At 28.2% G+C, this 27471-nt stretch overlaps 3 protein-coding genes across 4 annotated transcripts; all 3 read left to right on the top strand.

The window, feature by feature from the left end:
• The first annotated feature begins 3463 nt into the window (after positions 1-3463).
• LOC137806073 (BTB/POZ domain-containing protein At3g19850) lies at positions 3464-10689 on the top strand. Its single transcript, XM_068606002.2, has 6 exons — positions 3464-3615; positions 3755-3834; positions 4087-4227; positions 7756-7839; positions 7946-9100; positions 9720-10689. Exons 3-6 carry the CDS (start codon positions 4219-4221, stop codon positions 10047-10049), a joined length of 1578 nt encoding a protein of 525 aa, XP_068462103.2. The 5' UTR covers positions 3464-3615; positions 3755-3834; positions 4087-4218; the 3' UTR covers positions 10050-10689.
• A 6970-nt stretch (positions 10690-17659) lies between these two features.
• Positions 17660-22885, top strand: LOC137806072 (uncharacterized). 2 transcript variants are annotated; one of them, XR_016519688.1, is made up of 7 exons: positions 17660-18624; positions 20357-20412; positions 20513-20743; positions 21478-21766; positions 22114-22310; positions 22384-22591; positions 22623-22849. XR_016519688.1 is itself a non-coding variant. In XM_090300661.1 (6 exons), exons 1-6 carry the CDS (start codon positions 17791-17793, stop codon positions 22535-22537), a joined length of 1761 nt encoding a protein of 586 aa, XP_090156787.1. In that variant the 5' UTR covers positions 17660-17790; the 3' UTR covers positions 22538-22885. The 2 variants fall into 2 exon arrangements, 1 of the variants encoding a protein (XP_090156787.1); XM_090300661.1 differs by having other exon boundaries at positions 22384-22885.
• Positions 22886-23889: 1004 nt separating this feature from the next.
• On the top strand, positions 23890-25609 carry LOC137808814 (GDSL esterase/lipase At1g71691). Its single transcript, XM_068610096.2, has 5 exons — positions 23890-24145; positions 24271-24395; positions 24739-24973; positions 25056-25337; positions 25425-25609. Exons 1-5 carry the CDS (start codon positions 23890-23892, stop codon positions 25607-25609), a joined length of 1083 nt encoding a protein of 360 aa, XP_068466197.2.
• Positions 25610-27471: the final 1862 nt, after the last annotated feature.

Below are 27471 nucleotides of genomic sequence, written 5' to 3'. Positions count from 1 at the left end.
GATAGAATTTATCAGTTAATTTTTTTTATTAAGAAGTAAGAATTATAATATTAAAAGTTATAATTTTTGTTAAATAAAGAAAAGCTCATATGAGTGTGTGACTTTTAATATGTTTAATGCACTATGTTACTTCTTAGTTCTTGGTTTGGGTATTAATAATGCTGGGCTTTGGTCAAAAAAGGTTTTATTGTTGATTGTAGGGGTGAGTTAATTTATGGCATTTTTTAAGGTAAGTTTTGACCGTTATTTGTGTTTTTTGTTGTGGATTTTATGTCGGTACTGACTGTGTATAAATCGTTCCAATGATTGATCTATTCTTCAAATACATGAAAATATTTATCGGTCATACACTATTCTTATTGACGTTTATTTATATATATTTAAAATAATTGAAAATATTACTTCAAAAGCTTGTGACACATTTAAATCTATAATGAAATAGCTAAAACTATAATTGAAAACTATGGTGATAGTGTAGATAATAAATATGCATAAATACGTTTATTTTCATTAAATTGGGTTGTTGAGTTTGAGAAATAGATTACTCAAATTGCGCATGGAAACAAAGACTGAGATGCTCTCTACTTCCGAGAATTCTTATACTATCAATGCATTCTCAAAACAGTCTATTGAACTTATGTGATAACTTTAGATATTGGTCACACTCTTTCACAAGTTGGGGTTTGGATTAATAATAGTTGGTCGTGGCAGTTGAGGTGGAGAAGGAATCTCTTTGTGTGAGAATCTAGTTTGGCTGACAGTTTATTGCAGGTGTTGGATAACAAGAGGTTAACAAGAGAGAGTGAAAATAAGACCGACAAATGGCATTGGAGGGATGTTGATTCTATGGACTTCTCTGTGAAGGCAGCCTATAGTTTTCTCATGGGGGGAGCCTGCAATGGTTGAGAATTCCTTTGCGGAACTCTGGACATTAAAGACTATACCTTCGACACAATTTACGGCTTAGAGGGTGTTATGTAATGTTATTGCCACTAAGGACAATCTTTTGAGATGTGGTATACCTTTGGCGTGCGTTCGGTGTCCCTTGTGTGGTATGGAAGAAGAATCGGTAAGACATTTATTCTTTGAGTGTAAGGTCTCTTAGAGAATTTGGGGTTTGTGTATTAAGTGGCTAGGGGCCTCTTTGGTGTTACATTGTGATGCACAAAGGCATTTTAAGATGTTTAAACCAATAGGTTTGAAATATACCATTATTAGGTGTTGGGGGGCATTTAGGTAGGCATTGTAAGTGAAATCTGGAATCATAGGAATAAGGTTGTTTTTTAGAACGGGTGGGTAGACGCAGTGGAGGTTTTCATTGTGGTACAAAGAAAGACCTGGTCTTGGATCACGGTAAAAGAAAAGCTCGCTACTTTCTCTTACTCAGACTGGTGCTTGAAACCCCATTGTTGTATGAGATATTTGAAAGATTGATTTGCTGCTCCTATCTAATGTTTGTACCCAGGTTTGGAAGTTGTGGTATGTTCTGTGCAGGTTTCCTTGACATGGATGGATTGATGTGTGTGCCTTGGGTTGCGATTGGAAGTTGCTTGTGTTTTGTGCAGGATTTTCTGGTTATGCTCTCTTTTGTAGGTTCGATTGTTGTATTTGACATTGAGTTTGATGTAGGTCAGAATGCTAGTAAAGATCTTCTTCAACTGTTGGATTTTGTGCCTGTTTTGAGGGCGTGTTTCAATATAGGGTTGGGGGATCTCTGTATCTGGTATTTTATACGTGTTTTTGGGTATTGTCATGTAAGGTCTGGTGGATACTTGCTGGTGCAAGGAAACTTGTTTTTGGTTTTTGTATAAGGGTTGGGGTACCCCTGAAGTACCTCATTTTATTTTATTTATTCTTTGCTGATAAAAAAAAATCAATACATTCTCAACGTTGCTCCTTCTCAGCTTCACCTCAACTCATGAGCTTCTTTTCAGACCTTCCGACTTGTTTGTGATATGTTTCATTTACATCCCTCTCCTGACGAGACGAGACATTTCTTCATTACTATACCTCCCATCTGACCAATCCTGTGAACTGGTTATCACTTATCAGTCATTTGGATAATATTATTTTTACCTCCTACACAACCTTCTATAAATATTTTACAAGGAAATTCTTCAAGGTCTTTATAGAATAAGAGGGTATGCAATATTTTTTTTTTGTCAAAACGGTCGGTCTAAGTTCCCCTTTTATTGTACAAAGACTCCAACTCCATTTAAAAATTGACCCTATTAGTATTCGAACACCGAAAACTTGGAAGATCTACGATGTTTTTTATAGACTACTGAGAAAATTCCCTATCCAAAAACTATCGACTCTGTATAAATCGTCACAACGATTAACCTATTAGTCAGATACATAAAAAAATATTTATCGATCATATACTATTTTTATTGACATTTATTTATATATTTAAAATAATTGAAAATATTTTTTCAAAAGCTTGTGACACATTTAAATTTGTAATGAAATAGACAAAACTATAATTGAAAACTACGATAAGAGTAAGTAGATAATAAATATGGATAAATACGTTTATTTTCATTAAATTGAGTTGTTGAAATGTGAAAAATAGATGATTCAAATTGCGCATGGAAACAGAAACTGCAATGCTCTCTGTTTCCAGAAAAATTTATAAATTTTTAGTGTTTATTTCATGAAACTTTCTTTTATACATCAAACTTTCTATCTTTATTTACTGAGATACTAATTTAGAATGAATGTTTTTAATTCTTAAAACCATAAATATGATAAATTATTTGTTTAATACATTTTTTGGAATTTAATTTTATGAATGCGAACATGAAAATAAAATCATATAGAACCTTTCTTTATAAATGAAAAAAATGTAACACATCAAGTATCGGTAGTGAATTACATGATAATATATTTTAAATATTATTTTATCAAATTGTTAAAATTATGAATCTCCACTTACATTAAAATAATTTTTTTTTTCAAACACATTAAAAAAAAAGTCTACTCTCATTACTTTCACTGCACTATATTATAGAAAAATATAATAAATATGCACCAGGGTGCACACTATCTGTGATATTACTTTACATTTAATGTGATATTTGATAATACAAAAATCCATGAAAGTGAAAGTTTAGATAAATACATATTTCTAGCCGTTTATAGATAAACTTTGTTTTGTAAGTTATGAATTTATTATACTTTCTAATATCATGATTTACTTGTTTAATAATTATTTTTAAGGTTAATTTTTATAATCCAAAAAAAAATATAAAAATAATAATATATAAATAAAAATGTAGACCCACTTGTTGCTTCGGAGAAAGTGACTGAAGCATGCTTTGGTTTTGCCCTAAATGGTGCAGTCTCACCTGCTACTTGGGAGAAACCCAACCCTTTTGCATTGAAACAATAAACGCTTTCAATTCTTCTGCATTCGCCTCATTTTTCTGCTTTAAAAACCCTAAGCTCAATCACCAAAACCACAATGCTTCATAGAACAACAACAACCCTAGACGATGGAGTTCAAACTCTTTGAACTGAAGGTTTGCATGGCCGTGAGAAACCACCATGCGGGGCGGTTCCTGCGGTGGCGTGGTTGGTCAGTTTCTTCATGCCGCCACCATGGCTTACTCAGTTGAGTTTACTTTTACTTCTATATTTTTTTTTTTAATTTTCAAATTTAATTTAATTCTGAACAATCTCGTAGATCTGATTTTTTTTGTTAACTACACAGTATTATGGTCAATTTTTCATGCTTTATTTGTTTGGACAGATCTCCATTATTTAATTTTAATGGATGCCATGTATAGAAAATAACTTGACTGGTTAACATGAAGATGAAGAAGGATTCAGGTATGATATTTATATATTTAATGTGGTCATGTCTTTTGTAATACGCTTGTATATGAATTTTCTTTTTCTTATAATAACATGATTGTTTTTTATCTTAATATTTTTATACGACAATATAATTAATTCTAACCTTCTATCTTTATTTTTATACCATACACACTAGAATGATGTTGTCGTGTTTCTTCTGTATTTGAGAAAAAAAAATGTTGCGTTTCATTTGCATTTTATTGGTTTTCTTTTTGTCCCTGTCAGATCTGGTGAAATCTATAAGAAACCATGATACATTAAAGAAACCATGGTGTGAAACTTTTTTGACCGAAGGTTTGCATTTGGCAGTGAAAAACCACGCATGGTTATAGGATCAGTGCAAAGATTCATCAAAGAATGAGTGAGGTAATTTTTTTTTCTATTTTTTTTATATCAAATCTTATATTTAATTTAATTCTGAAAAAATTGACAAATTTTAAATTGAAAAATATTATTATTTTAAGATTGAATAAAATAAACAGGAAAACAACATGAAAAAGAATACATAATTAATAAAAATAATTTAACTTTTGAAGATGAATGACAACAAAATATAAAGAAAATTGATTAAGTAAATTACCTGATGATCTTGCATTGATTTTTTCTATGCAAATTTAGATGTTCAAATAAGTATATTAAGTAAAAGATGAATATATATTTTGTTTTCATTGTTTAAAGGTATAACTTACGCTTTTTTTAAAGACATTTTTTTTAAGTTAAGTCATAATGTCTTTAAAAAGAATAATAATGTAAGTTAGACACGAATAAGTATTTTCATGTCTTACTTGATATATTTGTTTGAATATCTAATTTTTGTATGAAAAAAAATCAATAATAGTTCGTCAGGTAATCTATCAGTCTATTTTTTATTTTATTTTGTCATTCTAGCAATTATTTTTTTTATTATTATTTTTTTCTCTATCACAATGAAATAGACATTATTAACACATTTAGTAATTTAGTAATTTATAGTCATTAACACATTCAAAACATAATAGTGAGTGTTTTATTAATTTTGATATGTAATTTTCATTTTCATGTCTTTATTAACTAGAAATATTATGATGGGAGCATTGTAAGAAACATGTATGTATATATATAGTATTTGTTCTTTCTGAAGATAGTATATCCCTATCTCTGTACATTTAGTAAAAAAAACTATCATTGAGTTGAGAAATTATTATACCTGCAGTTAAATATTATATTTATACAAATTCTGATATATAATTAAATAAATATTATTCTTTTTTTATAAGATTCTGTGTCCATTAATTTTTATAATTGAATAATTTTAAAAAATAATCGAATATATATATATATATATTTTAATTACACTTGTTCTAATTACGTTTTTTTTAATATTTAGAGTATTTTAATATATATCTACAAAATTGTAAGATTTGATCATTAAAATATATCAAAAATGCAATTTTTTTCTTAATAAAATTTGTCATATTTAATTTTTTAACTCTAATTATTAGATATTTACATAAAATATAAAAAATTAATAAAAAACATGGAAAAAATAAAAGTAAAATGAAATTTTAAAAAATTATATAGCTTTTTTAAGAGAAATTTAATAATTTAAAATAAATTTTTGTATAAGCTATTATTCTAAAGAGAGAGAAGACAAATAGAAAAACAAAAGAATGAAAAAAGAGAATATGTTATTGATAAATAGAATATTCTAACTTTTTAAAGATGAGTGACAAAGTAAAGAAAAATTAAGTAAATTATATCATGATTTACTTCATCAATCTTTTTAGTACAAAATTAGGTTTACAAACCAATGTACTAAGTAAACTTACATGATTTTTTTTTTAAATTATTAAAAAAATTAATCATGTAAGTTAAGAGCAGATAGTGATAACCAAAACTATCTCCATCTTTTAATTAATTAGTACACTAGTTTTTACAATCGATTTTGTATTAATGAGATTGATGAATTATAGCATGACTACTTTTTTTAATTTGTCTTGTTTCTTTACTTCACCACTCATCTTTAAAATGTTAGATTTTTTTTTTTATTAATGGTTTCTCTTTTTCCATTTCTTTTCAATGTTTTTTATTGAATCTTTTTATGTGTTATTGAAAAATTTAATAATTAGTTAATTTTTTAACTATATCAAAAGTTATTAAGAAAATAATTATATGTTGCAATATATTGTAATGATCAAATCTTACCGTTTATCAAATAAATATTAAAAATTAACATAATTATAGAAAATGTAATTAAAATATGTATTTCGCTATAAAAACTAATGTATACATTATTTTATCCTTACAAATGAGGATAATATTTTTTAAATTATATTATCAAACCTTTTTTATAATTATCATATTTGAATAGAGATGTAGCGTTTATCGTAGTTTAATGATTTAAAGTCATAACATCCTAAATTAAATAACTTTTATAATTTCAATACAATTTGGACCTAGCCTTTACTCTTTTGTATTTTTTAATTTTTAATTTTTAAACTTTAGTAAATGAGAACATTTTCAAATTTATAATGAATATTTTAAAAAAATGATGAATTTTTGTTTCCTAAGTCGAATTTTGTTTCTTGTAACGATTTAAAAAATTTACTTAGAAAATAATCTAGTTAGAAAACAGTAAAAATATAGTAACTCCTTCTATTAATTTGTTGACATACGAAATGAAAATATAGTACTATATTTTGACTCTGTTTCCTAACTATTTTTTAAATTATTTATATGTTACAAGAAAACAAAATCAAACTTTGGGTATCAAATTCATCAATTTTTTTTCTAAATGTTTGATTATGAATTTGAAATTGTTATCCTTTAGTTAAATTTAAACATAAAAATTCAGAAAACACACCATTAGTAAAGGCTAGACCCATTTGCATTGAGATTATAATTTTTTTTTCATTTAGGACTACCAAATGTTTTCTTTAATGTGTTATGAACTATATAGCACTGACACGGACATTGATACGATACGGACACGGATACGAAAATACGTAAATTTTTTAAAATGTAGGACACGAGACACAAATCTATATATTATATAATTTGATAATAAAGATTTGCGTGCACGAGTATGTTCCTGGTTTTTTTTAGCAGAAATATGTTTTTCAGGACTGGTTCACAATGATTTGTTTTTTATTTTTATTTTTATAATCATAATAACAATTTATAAAATAAAGTTTGTATTTTTAAAAAATTAATGTATTTTTCTTTTTTAAAATTGTGTTAGAACCGCATTATAATTGTCAAAAATCTAACTAATAATTTTGAATTTGATACTTCACAGATACGTGTCATACATGTATCATATGAGTGTCGGTTTCCGATACAAATATCATACATTGACACACTAAAATTTAAGAAGAGTGTCCGAACTTCATAAATTAAACTATGGTTTCATACCATTAATTACTATAACATGCTACAATTTCACCCAGAGGAATGTTAGAATGAACATTCTAACATCACTATTGAAATAATAATGGATACGAGGGTCCACAACAGTGTTCATCTTCACATGTTTTGAAAGTACATCCCTAAGTAAATCCAAACTCCAAAGCCAACGCATGCATGTACATCACACACCGAAAACTATTTAACAAAATGCTTTGATCTTCACCTTCTCACTCTGTCAGACAAACCTTCACAGACTCCATTGTCATTCGGTACCCAAGTAGTTTTCAACCACAAAACATCATTGTCATTTTCTTTCAAAATCTATCTTATATTCTGTATTAGCCAACTTGTTCATGCAACACGACAAATGTTACAATAATGAAGCACCCTCTTCTATATTAAAATAATGAAACTCTACATTAGCCACGAGATAGGGTAAGATACTATGATTCTCTTATATATAATCATTCCTTTCTATTTTGGTAAAATACAATTTTCATCTGTTAGCTCAATGCGGGAGAAGCAGTTATGCCGAAGCACTGTGACTTGCAAATCCACATTAATGATGAAGAAACATTTCTTTTGGACAAGGTATATCTCTAGGAATTCGTTGTTGTTTTCCTTTTCTAGGTGGTTTTTTCTCTTACAATCTTAAGTTCAGGAAAAGATATTTTATCTAGTTCATTTATTTTTGCAGAAGTTCATATCAAAATACTGTGGAAGAATAAAAAAAAGACTGAACCATGAAAAGAGAATGTGCCACAGCAAGACCATGAGCATTGAAATCAATGATTTCCCAGGAGGGTCAGAAGGGTTTGAGCTGGTTTCAAGATTCTGCTACAACCATGGCAAAATCCCCATCACTGTCTCGAACGTGCTTCTCCTCCATTGTTGTGCCCTTTATCTGGAAATGACTGAGGAGGTCTTCTGCAACAACCTCTTGCAGCAAACAGAAACCTTTCTTCAGGGAATCCACTGCTGGACATGGAATGAAATACTTGTGAGTCTCAAGAACTATGAACTATTTCATACATATGCTGATAACTATGCTCTGTTAGAGAATATCATTGGTGCCCTCTTGGCAAAAATGGATCAAAATTTTGAGGGAAATCTTTTCACCTCCTCATCTTCATCATCCCCTTCATCTCCTGAGAGCAATTGTGCCAAGACATTTTCTTATTCAACACAAGTTACTTCCAAGACTGTAAAGTCAAATTTGGCAAACAAAGAATGGTGGTTTGAGGATTTGGCTACTTTACCCCCAAAGATCATTGAGAAGATTCTCCAGACTATTGGAGCTTACAAAAGAGACAACAACAACCCAATTCTCACAAGATTTCTGCTTCATTATCTGAAAAAAGTGACTCAAACAAAAGAGATTAACTGCAACAACAGTGTTGGTTATGCTGGTCTTGCAGATACAGCTGTTTATGGGATCACATTTGGTGGTGACAAGAGTTTTTCTTGTAGAGGCCTTTTTTGGGTGCTGAGGATTGTATCAAGGTTTGGGATGAGTAGAGATTGCAGAATTGAAATTGAGAGATTGATTGGTGGGGTGCTTGAGGAAGCAACCTTGGATGATCTACTGGTCTCTGGGCACCATATAGGGCTATGTTATGATGTAACATGTGTGATAAGATTGATTAAGCAATTTGTTTATATGAATGGCTCTGATGGAGGGTGTGTGGAGAAGTTGAAAAAAGTTGGTAGATTAGTTGACAAGTATTTGATAGAGATATCCCCTGATCAGAACCTGAAGGTCACTAAATTTCTTGCAGTTGCAGAATGTTTGCCTGATTGTGCTAGAAGTTGCTTTGATGGAGTTTACAGAGCCATCGACATCTATCTTCAGGTGGATATCAGATACCCTTTTTACCATACATTGAAGCTGTTTATTTTTTCTTATATTCTATACATAACACAGTCATTTTCACACTAATCAACACTTTAAATCCTAAACTCTAAACACTTCACTGATACGTGTTCTATGACTAAACTCTAAACACTTCACTGATACGTGTTCTATGACTATGGTACAAATATCGATGATCGATATGTATGTATGACATAAACACGTCATTTAAGACCAGTATCCGAACCTCATATTTATACTTCAGCACTGATTTATTTTTATCAGCACTTCACCATTGAATTGATTTAGTGACTCTAGTGAAGTTACATGTTATTATCTTACTATAAGAATTGTGAAATTTCCAAAACTCAATAAAAACAAAAAGATAAGGGAAGTGCCCTGATCAGATGGCAAGTGACCTTGGCCAAATGTTGGCAATATTTTAAAAAAATCTGTTCTTATTATCTGGAATTTTGACAAATTTTGGCCTTATTATAATGTATTTTTGTTCTCATCCTGCAAAGCACAAAGCTTTTAGTTGTGAAAACCAATTTTCTTCTTCAGGATTCATACAAAAATTTCAGTTGTAGTATTAAAATCAGTGTTTTATGAAATGCAGTCTCATCCAATGGTGGCATTTGAGGAGAGGTCAAGATTGTGTAGATGTCTTAATTACAACAAACTCAGCTTTGAAGTTTGTAAAGATCTTGCAAAGAACCCTAGAATACCTCCAATCATTGCAATGCAGGCTCTTATTTCTCAACAACCCAATCTTCCATCAACTCACTTACCAATTCCCTCCCAAAACATTCTTTACTATCACAACACAGATTCATTCTTAGAAGACAAAGAAGATATCAGACAAAACCTTCAGAGAATGGAACAAAGAGTACAAGAATTGGAGATATTGTGCAGGGAAATTAAGGTTCACATGTCAAGCTTTCACTAGCCACCACCCACAATAATGTCTAAATCTTTTATATGTCCCAAGATGTTTTTTTAAAGATAATTACTTCCTGCACTCCCCATTTTTAACCTGCACTCCCCATTTTTAACCTGCACCTCCCAATTGGATGAAATAACCAAAATACCCCGTTTCTCCCTCACAAAAGAAAAGCACAAAATAAAATTGTTCTAAAAAGTCCTATCCAGAACACATGAATTGTGTTCCAGAAAACTTGTTCTGAAAATTTATTCTGAAAAAGATATTCTAAAAGGTATTGTTTACGTTTCATAAAGTTTATTCCAGAAATTTTGTTTGAGAAAGTTTGTTCTTAAATGTATTTCATGTATTTTAAAAATTTTATCCCAAAAATTGTTCTAAAATGTATTTTATGAATTTCGAAAAGTATGTTTTAGAAAAATTTCCAGAACAAGTAATTTGGAATTCACTTTAAGAAAAGGATAAAATAGTCATTTTAAAACTTGTGGAGGTGCAGATTCAAATTGACAGGTGCAGGAAGCAATTATCTATTTTAAATGTGTTTCTCTGTAATGGTCATGCTTCATTGATATTTCTTTGATTGTAAAAAGATGTAATTTTTATACTCATTCATAATACTATTTTTATACTCTTTTCCTAAGTTTCACATTAAACTTTAAAAGATAAAGTATAGTATAATAATTGTTTATCTAAATAATGATAAAATGCATTTGTTATAAGTTAATATAATTGGACTCAATTAGTCAATCCGAGATATAGAATATACCAAAATTTCTTCTAGGATCCAATAAAATTGTTGGGTTACTTCCATTTATTTTGAAATAAAATTTTCAGAATATATTCTAAATATAACATTAAGAAGAACTCATTCTAAAGTGAACTGAGTGATCCCAAAAAAATTATAAAATACAGAAAATAAAATCTAAACATAATTCAAACAAGACATTCACTTTTTTTACTTCACAGATTTTCTTCTGTTATCTTCCATTCATTTTACAATATATTTCTTGGAATATAAAAAAGGTTATTTCTTGCATTTTGCAGCACCCATCAATCAAGTTAAAGACCATTTTAACCTTAAAAAATATATTTTAGATTTTATAATTTTTTATTTATTTATACCTCCTAAATAGTATAATTTGAAGAGTATTTCGGGAATAAAAATACCTTTAGGATTATATAATCTTAATGTGAATCTTTTACTATTTTTTTTTTCATTATGTGTTTTATTCATTTATTTATTTAAATGTCAAGTGTCATTTGTAGATAAATACACATAATAATAATATCATTATTATTACTAATACGTACTAATATATTTTTTTTAGATTTTTTGTGAATATAATATTTTGACTTTGGTAAGAAAGCAGAAGCATACTATAATGGCATTTGACCTTATAGTACTGAGAGTAGACGACTGCTTCATGCATGCTTATCACTAACTTGAAGACTAAGTTAATTAATTTATAACCTTAAAAAACAAAGAACGAATCAGTCCTAAGATATTCAGTGGACATGCCCCAAACTAATTGTAAGGAGACCAAGTCTATGTGCATTTCCTTTTTCTTTATATTTTAAATATTTTATTGATACAAAAATCTCATTAATTTTTATTAAAAGTTTAACTAATTATTTTATATAAAATATTTACTTTTATTTATACTATTTTTATATTGGAGACTTTAAAATCATTTTCCATTTCCGTCAACATTATTTTGGTTTTGATCATTTAATTTGAGTATTTAGTAATAAGAAAAAGGTTCAGATGCAAAGTGATGAAGGTTTATTAGTGTGGGGGAAAAAAGGTTGAAAATAAAATTTACTATTACTCATATTTTTCGTGAAGGAGATGTGTCTGCAGATAAGTTGACTAAGTTAGGATTTATTTATAAATACTCGTTTGATTAGTGTAATAGGTTTTCATCTAGTCTTTTCTTATAGTTTTTTTATAAATAGTTACAGTTTATCTATGTATCATTTTTATTAACATATGAATTTTGGTCTAATCATCCATATTTTGTATTTTCTTTCTCTTTTTTTAATAATATTTTTTTTTTCATGTGATGATAGATGAATGTTCTTACTTAGTGTCAGCATACTTGAGATGTCAAATTGCATAATAATGCTTAACATAAAAGCTTTATATAAAAAAGTGATGAATGTTTCAATTTGAAAAAAACTAGACTTTAAAAAAAAAGTTATTGTGGAGGAATCATTCATGGGTGGGAAATGGTTGAAGAGTTCAAGTGTTTGGTAAAATTTAGGTATCATAACTGGTTCAAAACAAGCCATTGATTTGAGTAAAAGTGGGCATAGATTCTTTAAATTCGTTGTTAAAGAAAAAAAAATGTAATTGAAAAAGAAACTAGATTAAAAAAAAGTAATTTGCTTTATCTTTTCGTTCGTTTTATTCTAATAACGTTAATGTGTAGTTAGTGATTCTGGGTCCAATTAATAGTTAGTTTGTCATGTTGATTGATTTTTTTTCTACATGATGCGACATTAAAAATTTAAAGGAAACATGATACCATTGTTAATTAATATGTTTAATTCAACCAATCTAAACTTAAATGATATAATTCAACCAGGTATATATTAAAAAGATTATTATAAAAATATAGAACTTTACTCATGTACATGTTCAAAACGCCCTTTAAAATAATCTCAACTCAATATCTAAAACACATATTTTTAAAAAATTGTAATTAATGTGATTATTTAATATCAATTAATATATTGCTTATAATTTTAATATGGTTGTAGAAGACACCTTAATTAAATTGAGTAATATAGTTATTTTTAAAAATATTTAATGTATTAGTAGAACATCACATACTATAACTTAAACTCATAATTTCATCTTTTTAAACTCAAAATTACATTCTTATTTTAACACAACCTTATTTTTTACAAAATACACATAATACAATTAATCTACTTTACTTAATTCAAAGAGAACTCCAACTCAATATGTAACATTTCAATATTTCATATTAGCTCAAATTACAAATCTCAATTTTACATGATAATAAATATCATACAAAATCCTCACAACTAAACTATATTACATTACAAATTCATCATAAAATAGTTATTAAGGTTAGTTTTTCTTATCTATAATTCCTTATACTCAAGTAATTTCCAATTCAAATAGGCGAATTCTTAAAATTTATGTTAAATTTAAATAAAAAAAATAAAAAAAGGATTTTCAAAACAAATAAACACTTATTCAAATTGAAAAACTGATCAAATATAAATAATGTTGAGTTATCCAATTACTAAAGAATATGATCAAATTTTAAAAAAAATGAAGTTTAAAGAAATAAATATATAAAAAAAATCACAATATGAAAATTTAGAGGAAAAGACTCTTATATATGACATGCATGCAAGAGAGAGAAAAAAATGAGAATTTTTTTTTTTTACATACACACCCCACACACAAACTAATTTAATTTAAATACTTTAAAAATAGAAATAACTTTTTCAGTAAAAGAAGTGAATGTAAATACTTATTTTTGTCTAGTTTGAATTTATTAAATACCCAGCAACTTTATTTTCCCTTAAAAGAAACCAAGTCATACATGTTAAAAGCTTTACATTTTCTCCTTCTACGTGTCGTATTAGAATTTTGAACATTGCTTCTTGATGGATAGATTTAAACAGAAAGCATTTTTCTATGAAGAAAATATTTAAAGCTACAATACCAAAATGAGAATTTTTGCAGTCTCATAAACACAAACGTGCTTCTTCTATAATATGAGTGTTGGTTGAGTTGAGACGTTTGGGAATGTGAATTTCCCAAACCTTTAATTATGGGTTGAAAAAAAAGGAATTAATTAAGATGGAATGAGTCCTAATTTCACACAATGTCCCCACTTAGACCCAAACCAAAGTAATTTGGGTATCTTTCTATGGCCCCTCCAACACTCCTAGCTCAATCAACCAATCCAATTTCTCCTAGATTATCGCCACATTCCATGATACTAAAATTACAAAATTATCCTTACTAAATATATATATATATATATATGTTTGAATATTAAATTACCCTAAATCATAATTTAGTCTAAAAATTTGAAGAAGGTATTAACTTATGAAGTTTTTTAAAATGGTTAAATATATTTTTCGATACTACGAAATTGGTTTTCGTTTTTGGTTAAAACTTTAGATCATCTAAATGTTTGTAGTATGAAAATGATTGGAATGAGTCATTTTGTAGGTGAAATTGGTTCAATTTGAGATTACACCTCATTAATCCATTGAAATTAATTATAATGAACATTAATCTGCAATCAAAACAACAATGAATCTTAAAAAAAAATAATAATCTTTAATAAAAATTAACAATAATTTTACATACAGAAATGAAATGATCTATTCCAATCATTTTCATATCACATATTACCAAATGAATTTTAAGCCTAACTCAACCTCATAAAACTGGCTCATGTGGTGAGGTTTGCACCCACTTATACACAATAAAATGTCTTTATCTCTAATCGATGTAAGATCTTCAACATTACAAGTATTTGAATGTTGAATAAAAAAAAAACAATTTCGTGTTATAATAGAGATACTAAAACATATTTAATCATTTCAAAAATACAAATACAATCAATAACAAAAATCAATGATGTTAAAACTAACTAAGATGTTTAAAAGAAGTGATTAAATTGAAATGAGTGTGCATCAATTGGTTCACTCATAGATAGAAGATGAAAATGAAAAAAAAATGAAAAAAAAAGTGTGATGTGTTTGGCAAGAGGGGTATCTTTGTCCTCAAAGGTATCTTTTCCCTTTGTTTGTGTTAGGTGCTGTCTGTGGCCAGCATTGGTTGGTTGGTGATTTGGTTATGATGTGTACCTTCCTTCCCTAAACCCTAAACCCTAAACTTTGGATACATCATCCAATTCCAACTTCCAATCAAACATCAACACATTGGATATTCTCTTTTGCTTTTTTAATTATTCATTATAAAATTAAATAATTCATTTTTCTACTTTAAATGATTGATTATAGGATTACATAATTTATTTTTATGAAAACAATCCATTAGAGGAAAAAAAATTATGTATCTTTTTGTCTTTAATTAATTTTTTTATACTCTTAATGTGATGTTTATGCTACCATCATGAGTTGATTTGTTTTTTTAAATTTTGGTGTAATCTTCCATATATTTTTATTTATTTTAAAAGTTAATACTAATTCATGTTTTGTGGACAAAAGAAAGTTTTTCTTATATTCACGAGTCCTTTTCTTTTATGTATTTTTAATCAAATTTTTCATTTCGGTATTGTATTTTAAAAGTAATTATTTTTCAAATTTAAATAGAATTTAGATAAATATATAAATTCAATCATTTAAAATTTTGTGAGTGTGGAAAATTATTATTAAATATTTAATCATGATATAGAAAAGAATGTCATTAAATAATTAAAATCACACATTACATGAATCTAGTCTTTCTATTAATTTTGTCATGATAAAAAGTTATCATTGAATATTAAATTTAAGTATAAAAATAATTAAAACTACACATTTTTCAGCATTGAAATCAATTTGAAAATACAACCCAAATATCAAAACATTTTTTTTTTCAAAAAAATAACTTTTATCGAATAATCAATATAGTTTTTAGCCGTTCTCTCTTTTTAATAATATTTTTAAAATTTGTGATGATTAAAGTCAAACTTATAATTAAATAAAAATGTAGTTTTAGTTTTTGTTATAAAAACTTAGGACAGAAGAATAAAATAAGAACGTAACAAATAAGCGTAGACTTCACCACGTGGAAGCTCAGCATTAACCAACAAATACGATCAAAGTCTTTGGATTATGTTCTTGTTGGAAAATCAGTCAGAACAATAATTTCTTTCATTTTTTCTTCAATAAATAGTGGTCAATATTTGTTAATAAATGCTAACAACTTAAATTCTTTTTTATTAATAATACTGTTATGAAGTAGGTTGAAATAATGTTGTTAAGATTATTGTTTGTTTAGAAGTTTTTGAGTTCCATCATAATTAATTTTTTTTAATCTTAATTTTTAAATAATATGAGATTATATTAATAATATTAAAATAAATGTTAAATAATTTATTATCAGAAACTTATGAAGTCAACTTTTCAATCAAATTTGAAAAAAAAAAATGCACATAAACAGATATATGAATGGTTATTTTAAAAATAAATAATAGAATTAAACATGACGTGCTTTTTAATCAACAACCTCATTAAGCTATTGTAACTTACTTGACATCTACGTACTTGTCATTTGCAATTCAAATAGTGTTTTATTTTCAATTTACTATAGAAACATTCACGTCATCAAATTATAAAAAATTTAAATAAAAAAACTCAATTAAAAAATTTAAATATTCAATAAACACATATTTTTAAAATTTAATTAAAAATATCAATTTTTTTAATACAGAATTATGTTAAATAGAAATTTTCTAAATATGACTTGAATAAGTCAAATAAAAAATACTCATTAAATAAATTTTAATTAAATAGTATTTAAAATAATTAATATTAACTATTGTAATTATAAATCAGTCCACGTGGAATGATTATCCGTTCACTAGCAGTCTTGAATTCAAATTTAGAAAAGGTCGTTGTTAAAATTTGTTAAAGAAATTTTTACCGTTGTTAATGATTTTCATTAAATCAAGCATTAAATAAAACATACCGAAATTGAATACAATATATATATATATATATTATGGAAAACTTAATAAAAAAATTAGGCTAATTTAGGTATTTTTATCTGTTTAGAGTCAAAACTATTATGTAAAATTAATGAAATTTAATCAAGAGATTAACTTCCTATAATGAATTTATAATTGTAGTATAAATTAAATCGAAACTATTTTAAATAGTTCATAATTTCACTATATCAGAATGATGGATTCGAATTCACGAAACAGTAGAACCAAACACACTTGAAATATTATAAACTAAATTTTCATTTAATTGATTAAAATCTAATTTATTTAATTTAAAAAAAAACATGAGTAAAAAAGAACACTGTGTGTTTGTGTGAGTTCCTCTGTATATAACATAAACACTCAGACGATACAGATACAAAGTACATATAATTTTTAAAATATAGGACACATAACACAAATACATATTACATAACACAAATACATATTATATGATTATAAATTATATAAATTGATAATAAAAATTTATGTGTATAAATATATTTTAGTTTAAAAAAATTAAGAATTTGTTTATTATTTTTATAATTATAATAAAAATTTATACAATAAATTTAAGTTTTTAAAAAATTAATGTAACTCTTTTAAAATTATATTAGAATCGTATTAAAATTGTCAGAAATTTAATAAATATTTTTTGAATGGAACACTTCACCAACATCTGTCTTACGAATATTGTAAGAGTGTCGATATCCATTTAAACACAATTTAAAAGATATGTCCGAACCTCATATTAGCTGAGAAATAGTCGAGTGGAGAAAATAAAATTAATATCTATAGTTTGATAAAATAAAAAAGACTAAATATAATTTTAAAATTGAATATTTTTTAATATCACATCATTCTTGATAAAATAGTATTAAATAGTAGATACTAGGATAAGAACTTGAGTTAATTTTTTAAATTTGTTTACTTTGTAATCTGAGAAGTCTCAGTTTAAATTCACCATAATTCCATTTCTTCTTCATTCTCACTTTCATCTATTTTTTCGTCCTTCATTCACACAACACAGAACCACAATGGGTTTGGAAGTAGAAGAATCCATAAGAACAACAACACAATCCACAGAACCAGAAACGCCGTCGTCGCAAAAGATTCTAAACAAGGTAATCCTGCAGCCTCACGCGCTTCTTCCGAAGCCCGTGCCCCCAACCGCATCGCACCGAAAGGACGTCGATGTTTCCACCGCATTCGGCAACTTCTTTCACCAGCGCCGCCACGTGCTGTCATCCGCGATCTCGCGTGGAATTTCCACGCTGAAGCGCCACAACGACGATGCCTCCAAGAAGAACAAGAACGACGGCGTGACGGAGTTCGATCTCTCGGGACTGAAGGTCTTCGTGGCGGTGAGAAACGACGTATCGGTCCTGCCGCGGCGGATCAGCTTCTTCTCGCGCTCAAACTGCAGAGAGTGCGGTGCGGTGCGGAGCTTCTTCAGAGAGAGAGCGCTGAGGTTCGTGGAGATAAACGTGGACGTGTTCGCGGAGCGGGAGAAGGAGTTGCTGGAGAGAACGGGGAGCGCGACGGTGCCGAAGATTTTCTTCGGCGATAAGCTAATCGGAGGGCTGGTGGAGCTCAACGCGCTGCGGAAGGACGGCAATAAGGAGTTGGAGAGGCGGCTAAAAGAGGCCGAAGGGGAAGGGCTGGCGGCTCCGGCGTACGGGTTCGACGAGGCGGCGGAGGAGGTGGAGGAGGAGGAAGCAGTGGAGGAAGTTTTGAAGGTGGTTAGGGTTTTGAGACAGAGGTTGCCGATTCAGGACAGAGTGTTGAAAATGAAGATTGCGAGGAACTGCTTCGCCGGAAGCGAGTTGGTGGAGCTTCTGGTTCGCCACCATGGCTACGCTCTTACCAAGGTATATGAATGTTGAGTTTAATATTTTTTTAATTATTATTATTATTATTATTATTTTTATTTATTGAATTTTGAGATTGAATTCAGTTAGAATAAATAATTATATAACAACTATAAATATTTTATCTATCAACTAAGACGAGTAAACACTAAAGAATATGATTATTATTTTATTGAATTAAAAATTTATTTATTAATTATTTTAAACTGAATTTAAAATCCTTTTTAATTCATTAATATTATAAAATTATGATAATATTTTTATACAAATATATCACATAATTTATTTATTTAATAGTTTTTTATTTTTATTTATTATAAAACTATTGTAAAAAAGTAATATAAGAGTAACTTCTCTTATTTTAAAAATGAATTTATCCAGAATATATTAATGTAAAAAAAAAATATGTATATTTTTATCCAATAAAAACGTCATGAATCACGTAGTTTTTATTTGATAACTACTTACAAATATTTAATTAAATTTGAATATAAAAATCTCACCGTTCTGATTTGACATTTTCACTTTGAGAGGGTGATTTTTAACGTCTAACAAATCACAATTGTTTTTCTTAAATATGTATAGTTTTACACTTAGTGCTTGTTGTGTTTGTTGTTAAAATTGATGGAGGAAATAATTCTGAATAACTTTGTTCATAAAATAAATTTAATTAATATTAATTAAAAAATTTGATTGAAAAATAGATTTAAGAGTATTTCTAATATTAACCGAAAATAACTTTAGTCTAATATCAATAATAATATATTTAAACCTCAAATAAAATAATAATATTTTAAGATTAGTTAAATCGATAATAGTTATCGAGTAGACGAGAGAAAGAATGAAAAAAAGAAGTATAAATTTAAAAATAAGAAAAATTTCAAATTTTATTATAAAATATTTTAAATGTTTTTATAAAATATCAAAATTTCCATCCCAACATGCTTTAAAGAATACATTTGGTAATATTTTGTATGCATAAGGTAAAATTAATTTAGAGATTTTGTGTTTGTTTTGGAATTTTGTTTCTGCCTTTTCAATTTGGCTTACAAAGTTCCTATTTTTTACTACAATCTTTTAATTTTTAATTGTCTAGAATTTTAGTTTTAAAATTTATTTTTATTCAATTTTAATTCTTTAATTATTAATCAGCCATAACTTTATTTAATTTTCATTTTAGAAAATATATTGAGTTATTGTCAAATTATATTTAGTAACAATATCCATTAACACTAACTAGTTTACATGCAGTAAAAGAAAATTACAAATTATTATAACATAAAGTTATAGAAATTAAATGACTAAATTATATATTTTATAAAACATTGGGTGTAATTGATAAAATAATTTATACCAATTTGTAAACATTATTAAATATGTATAGTTATCTATCTTAAAATTAATATAGATTAAATTTTAAATAAATTCTATTATTATTATTATTAAATTGCTCACAGTGGGACTCGACTAATAGCTGCCATTTGTAAGGTTAGTAGCGTTTTGCCTGTGCATCAGTAATCAAAATTCATTCATGAAGTAAAATTAAGGCCCACAATCATTGTAGTGACTATTATGTGATTTAGAATTGGCACATGACCGTTATAATTTCAAGTTTCTTAACATAATGTGCATTGTTTTCAATGTTGCAATTTCAAACATACTTTGGTCCCCAATTTTGTTGCTCTAACTGCAATTTTCCACTAAATGGTTTCCATTACAAACATATGTTTAGGCTGTTGAGATTGGAAAACAGTTATGCAAGAAGCACTTCATCCACCATGTTTTCGGGTAAGGAAAGAACTTTTATGAAACAACAAGGTGCATTTTAATGTACAAGCTACACTCCTTCAGTAATATTATTGCCATTGTCAACCTCCTTTTTTTTTAGGGAAAATGATTTTGAGGAGGGAAACCACTTCTATAGATTCGTTGAGCACGAACCCTTCATCTCCAAATGCTTTAACTTCCGTGGTGCCACAAATGATAGTGAACCGAAGGCTGCAGCTGCAGTGTGTGATAGGCTCACCAAGATTATGTTTGCTATTCTTGAGTCTTATGCTTCTGAAGACAGGCAACGTGTTGATTATGTGGCCATTGGCAAAAGTGAAGAATTTCGTAGGTATGGCACATACAAATACACCAAGTTCTATATTTTTGTGTATATTATTGTGAATGCAATGCATGGCTTGTGTTTCCCTGTGTACCATATATTTGCTCATTCTTAGTTTATTTCTTGCGGATCTTCAATTTTGTGTATATCCCCATGTGACTAATAATGAATGCGTTACATGCAAAATAGACAGGCTGGGTTGTCTAATCACTGATTTTCATCGTGTTACCTATTTAGTGTCTTGTAAATTAATCAAGCTTTGTTGTTGAATTCATCAATTTTGATACTAATTAGTTTGATTGTCAAATTTTAACTTTCAACAAACTTGGGAATGTAAGGCAAATGCCTGGATTTTCTCGCTCTAGCTATGTGTTTTGAACCCTTTCCTGCATAAACTACTGTATAATCTCTGCATTACTGAAACATGATGAAAGGAATCTAGACTTTTGTTATTGACAGTTTATAATATTTTTCATGATAATGAAGTAATAATAACAAAGCAGGGTGCAATGTTAATAGTATGAGTAGGAATATTTCCCAATTGAGCGGCTCACATGTTGTCTCTGCAAAACCTTTTTATTTTGCCTGCATCTGTGTTCTTCACTGTCTTGGTAAGAATATAGTTGTCTTTTTATGAAGTGCATGTACTTTGATATACTTACAGAGAACATGAAAAGAACGAAGTGGGGGCAGGTATCATATTTTGCTTATCTAAAGTTAGTTTCTTGTTTTCCCAAGTACAGGTATGTAAACATGACCCAAGATCTGCAGCGGGTGAATCTCTTGGAACTATCAGAAAACGAGACGCTTGCCTTCTTCTTAAATTTGTACAATGCCATGATCATTCATGCTATCATTAGAGTCGGGTGTGAAGAAGGTGTGATTACTAGGAGATCCTTCTCTGATTTCCAGTACTTGATTGGAGGGCACTCTTATTCTCTTAGTACCATTAAAAATGGTATCCTCAGAAGCAATCGGAGGTCACCATACTCCTTAATTAAGCCATTTGGTTCAGGAGACAGGCGCTTAGAGGTAAGCAGTTTCTCTACTTAAGGTTTTGGTTAATTTCATGTTGGTTGAATTGAAGACTTACCGTTAGCAACCATGTAAATTAAGGACGAAACTTGAATCATGTTCTTTATATCCTTTCCATCAAGCTTCAAAATCAAACAATGACACATAGAACTTTATTTTTCTAACATTAAATGGAAGGTGGTGTTGCTGACTTAAAAAGAGGTATTAATTCATTATTCAAAACTTGGAGACAGAGATGAATTTATCCATTGCTGCAGCATCAACTTTCGTGTGTGTTTTATAATTCCCAGTAAATTTCTTTCTCATAGAAACAACTTGATTCATTTGTTCCTACCAAATTGCAGCTTGCTCTTGTAAAATTGAATCCGTTAGTTCACTTTGGCCTCTGTAATGGCACGAAGTCGAGCCCAAAGGTGAGGTTTTTCTCACCCTATAGAGTAGCAGAAGAATTGAGATGTGCAGCTAGAGAGTTTTTTGAAAATGATGGAATTGAAGTGGAGTTGGAGAAGAGGACAATTCATATCACTCCAATTTTCAAGTGGTAAGCAGTTTGTGCATTTCTGCAGCCTTTTGCAAACTCTAGCATTCTGCTCAAGAAATATTTATATTTGCAGGTACTCTGGGGATTTCGGACAAGAGATAAACATGTTAAAGTGGATAATAAATTACTTGGATGCAAATAAAGCAGGTCTTTTGACACATCTCTTAGGTGATGGTGCTCATGTTAATGTCTCCTACATGAGCTATGATTGGTCAATAAATTCCTGAGTAGTTGTGATGACCCGAATTGGTTCAACTCATTTAGCACTGTGCATATCTCAAGTTTTGATTCATTAGCGTGTCTAAAAGAGAGATTTTGATTGTTATTGGTAACAAATCTTAGTGTAGATGAGATATTACTTACAGATCCTATAATTTGTAAACCAAAATCTGATGCAAAAATTGTCATATTTGTATCTGGGAAAGTAGGAGCATCTAGATGACCAAAGATGGGTTTCTATTTGGTTGAGATTTTCACAGAAAATGTATCAAAGTTAAACTAATGTATTATGGGTGTTGCACATGATTGCAACGAGTACAGCTACAAAATGAAGATGCCCCTAATCTTTTATACTCTTAATGATTAAAATTGTTTATTTACTGCATAACAAAAAAATTCTTCTTCTTTAATATTGTTTACAAGTTATAAATAATATAAAATATATAGCGTGCAATTGTATAAATATCTTGTAAATTTTAATAAAAGTTAATTAAGCCTAGTTGAAACTAAAAAAGTTTTAAAAAATATGAAAATATAACTACAGAAAATCAAAGTGTTTTAATATGATTCAATATTTTAAAACAAAATAAACATACAAAAATAAAATTATAGAAATGTCAAACCAATATGAAGTAAGTATATTCTCCTTCCATGTTAATTTCGTTCTGAGTGAACTTACTTTCACCCTCTTTGTCTGTTGCGGCAACTTTCACATTCATTAGAAATTTTTTATTTTTCATAAATGCTGTTTCATAATATATATATATATATATATATATATATATATAATATTATCAAGTTATTTGAATGGAAGAGTTATATTTCATTTTTGTAATTTATTTTCTTGAAAGTTATTAGTTAAGATTGATAGTGAATGTTGAGAAATACTGATATAAATAACGAATTAGTTTATATAGGAATATTTTTCAAGGCTACTAAAACCTTGAAATACTTGTTGTTAGAGTCAAAAAATTTAAAATAAAAAAGATTTAAAAAAATACCTATTATAAAATGAATTTGCTTAAATAGGATTGTTCTATATGTACTTACCTTCTGAATAATAGGATCTATTTATACAAAATATAAGAAACAATTTTGAAAATTTAGAAAAAGGAAGAAAGATGGATGTAGCTAAAGAAAGACATACATAATTATAACAAAAAAAATGGCCAGAAAAAAAAAACTGAAAATAGAACAAAATTCTGTTTATAGAACAAAAGTGAATTAGACAAACTACACACATTTGAGTTCTACTTTTGGTTATTAAATAGGAATGATTACCATAAAAAACCATTATTTAAACATAACCATAACTCAAAAGAAAACATAATCATAACTCAACAAACAAAAAGAAAACAAAATGGAAAAAAGCTTGAAAAATTTGTGGGTTATATCCATAATCATAACCCAACAATTAGCATTTTTGAGCAATGCCTCACATTCTAGAAAGAACATTGTTCCGGCTTTCTATGTTTTTGGTGATTCAACTGTAGACCCTGGAAACAATAACAATATCAATGCACATGCCAAAGCAAATGTATTTCCTTATGGCATTAACTTCAACAACTGTTCCACAGGAAGATTCACCAATGGCAAAACTTTTGCTGACCTTATTGGTAACATATCTATCTATAAAAAGATAAACTTCACTATCAAATTGTGTAATTAAGCTAAAAATCCATTAACTAAAAACAAGTTAACATGAGGGTTTTTTATGTATCTATCTATGATTCATTTATAGCTATTATGTTGGGTTTGCCAATGCCACCTCCATATTTGGGCGTGTCTAAGTCTGAGAGATATCAAGTAGCCACCGGATTTAACTATGCATCAGGCTCATGTGGAATCTTGAATTCAACAAGAGCAGTAAGATTCAAAAATAAATAAAAATATCCCACTCTTTTTATTTCGATTTTGTGGATAATTTTTCTTTCTTTTTTATTAAAATGAGATTGTTTTTGAGAAAATTACGTATATGAGAAAGTCATGTCAACATAACATGACTTTTCTGACATGTCAAAGTGAAGTCATGTCAATGTCACACAACTTTGAATTGAACTTAACATTGACATGTCAGAAATCCTACCACATTGACACAATTTTTTTCACAATAAACACAACTTCTTCATATCCTTAATTTTTCAAAAGACAACCCCATTTATATAAAAAAAAATATGTTTATTTCTCATATTTTCATTTTGTGATGAAGGGGGATTGCTTGTCATGGGACAAACAAATTGAATACTTCACCTCAACTGTGGCTAACGATCTTCCAAGAATCATACATAACAAAAAAAAACTAAGGCATCACTTATCCAAATCCATATATCTTGTATCAATGGGATCTAATGATTACATGTTGAATTATTTCAATCCAAATGAAACCAATAACAATCTCAATCCAGAAGAATATGCAAATTACCTACTTGAGGAACTTACTTCACGTATCAAGATAATTTAAGAAAAAAACAATTGAGTATTTTGCATGTCATAAATGTTTAATTTTTTCCAAAGAATTTGAAAAAGGTGTCTCCTTCATTTTTTTCTTTCTTCAGAGAATTTATGATCTAGGAGCTCGAAAGTTTGTGATCACTGGCATTGGTCAAATTGGGTGCATCCCTATAAGTGTTACAAGGACACCATTTTCACAAAATTGCAATGAAGTTGTGAATCAAATGGTTAAACCCTACTCAGATAAACTTCCTGCGAAACTCGAAGAGTTGCAAACCCAACTCTCACATTCACTTTTCATTATTTTGGATACTTACAACTTCTTCCAGAAAATAAGAATTTCCCCTAAAAACTTTGGTAAACAACGTCTACCATGAATCTCTAGAAGTTCTTGTGTTTTTTTATTCTACTTTGATCATAACATATACTTTCATACTTTTTCAGGGTTTAAAAATGTTTTTGACTCATGTGTCCAAGGAGGAAAACCTTGTGCAAATCGAAATGAATATTATTTTTATGACCTTGTTCACCCAACTGAAGCTACAAATAAAGTATTTGCCAACGAGTGTTTTAATGGAAGAGAACTATGTTTTCCTCACAATATTAAGAAAATGATTCATGCACATTAATACATTTGTAATATGTTCCTACATAAATATATCATCAATTTTTTTTTTTCTATTTGTCTTTCACGTTCTCTTTATATATCATAAAAAATGCTTAAAATGGTCTATATGCATCTAATAAATTTTTTCTATCAAAATTAAAAATATTCATACTTTAGAGGTGAAGGGAGAAAAAAAATACAATAAATATTGGCAGAATGTATGATATTTGAGAGGATGAATTAAGAAAATATATTTTATGTCTATAATAGTATCCAATAACTAGAACAAAAGTGATCATTAAAGTTGGTTAAAACTAATAAAAAAAAGACGAAAAGACGAAATTTGAGATTAGCATGGACTTGTTTCATACTTTTAAATTTTGCGTATATCATAATAAGAATATATTGAAATTAAATTAAGGAGATTTTTAATTTTTTATAAAACATATAATTTAAATTTAATAAATAGTGAAACATAAAATTAAGTATAATAAAAAATATAAAAAATTAATTAAGATATTTTTTGTTTCTCTCCCATCACCCTTTTAAGTTACTCATTGTTTTTCTTTATGCTCATTTCTCTTTCTCTCACCAATCATCGAAAGAAAAAAAGCATTTTCTACTCATTACTAATATTTTTGAAGAAAAAAAAACTCTCTTTGCGTCACTTGATTGTGAGTATATAATTAGTTTCATGAAATACTATATCTAATCTCATCATCTTCTACATGAATTATTTTAACATTTTATTTTGATGCTCCTAACCATCTAGATTTGAAGAATTTATCAACCATGCTTAAATTGTTTCAATATTAAAAATATGGAAGTACATTTTACTTATTGATTGTTGAATCTGTCTTATATATTTTAACTTTTTCATGTTTTTACAACTACAAAGAACATATTTTTCAATAAAGATTATCAAAATAATATTATTGCAAAAAAGAATTGAAGATGAACTTCTTGCCAACAATATGATTATTTATATTGAAAAAGAAATAACTAAATTTTTTAGTTTTAAATTAATTATGATTTTTTATCAGCAAATAACAATGAAATTAAATGGAACCACTTCAGGGGTGGTCCAACCCTTATACAATAAAATGATGTTCACAAAGTACCTTTCCATTTACATATCAGCCAACAAGACCTCCTACAGTCTAACCCATCTCTACCAAAATAAAAAAGAATAACAAGGATCAATCCTTATAACAAACTAAATTGAATGCATACATACCAATGGTTCAAGACACTAATCAGAGAATGAGAAATTGGATGACGGTATATTTGAAGAGATCCAGGACTAAACCTTAATCTGTACCGGAGAGAACACTTCAGTGTGATCAACCACTCCACTTTTAAATAATCAGTTATTCCTATGCCTCTATATCTCACTAATCAACGCAAGCCACACGTTGCCCATAATAAGATTAACTGAAGAGGGTGTTGAAGAATTTAAAAAAAAGATAACACGTGAAAGGAAATGTTGAAATAATACAAAGATAGAGCAATATAAGAGGGTGACTTCCCTAACCATGAAACATTATGGTAAAGAAATATATGAGGATGGAAGAATTTGGTTGGGGCGGAATGTGAATTGCACTAATGTTGGAGATTTGGAGGCAATAGAACAATGTGGTGTTTAATAATGCTACATAGTACAAAGAATATTCAACCAATTTCACTTATTCACAATGGTGTATTGATCCTATAAGTTGTCTGAAAATGTGTTTGAAGTAACATGTGATGTTTTATGTATCCTCATTATCATTAATGATCGATTACAATACAACAAAGTTGACTAAAGGAAGCCAAATTTGTACAATTTTTTTTTGTTTAAGACTTTCTATTCCATATTGTACAATATTCTTATTGTTAAATGAA

This window comes from Phaseolus vulgaris, chromosome 3 (genome assembly GCF_051622355.1).
Source record: "Phaseolus vulgaris cultivar YP4 chromosome 3, ASM5162235v1, whole genome shotgun sequence".
NCBI classification, from domain to species: Eukaryota; Viridiplantae; Streptophyta; class Magnoliopsida; order Fabales; family Fabaceae; genus Phaseolus; species Phaseolus vulgaris.
This window is presented reverse-complemented; position numbering and strand designations above follow the sequence as displayed.

Coding starts and splice junctions, on each gene's coding strand:
- LOC137808814 (XM_068610096.2), top strand. CDS start 23,890: ATGGAAAAAAGCTTGAAAAATTTGTGGGTTATATCCATAATCATAACC. Junction 24,396..24,738: donor TCTTGAATTCAACAAGAGCA/GTAAGATTCAAA, acceptor TTTGTGATGAAG/GGGGATTGCTTGTCATGGGA. Junction 24,974..25,055: donor ACTTGAGGAACTTACTTCAC/GTATCAAGATAA, acceptor AATTTGAAAAAG/GTGTCTCCTTCATTTTTTTC.
- LOC137806072 (XM_090300661.1), top strand. CDS start 17,791: ATGGGTTTGGAAGTAGAAGAATCCATAAGAACAACAACACAATCCACA. Junction 20,413..20,512: donor TTCATCCACCATGTTTTCGG/GTAAGGAAAGAA, acceptor CTTTTTTTTTAG/GGAAAATGATTTTGAGGAGG. Junction 22,311..22,383: donor ATCACTCCAATTTTCAAGTG/GTAAGCAGTTTG, acceptor TTATATTTGCAG/GTACTCTGGGGATTTCGGAC.
- LOC137806073 (XM_068606002.2), top strand. Junction 7,840..7,945: donor AAACATTTCTTTTGGACAAG/GTATATCTCTAG, acceptor TTATTTTTGCAG/AAGTTCATATCAAAATACTG. Junction 9,101..9,719: donor CCATCGACATCTATCTTCAG/GTGGATATCAGA, acceptor TATGAAATGCAG/TCTCATCCAATGGTGGCATT.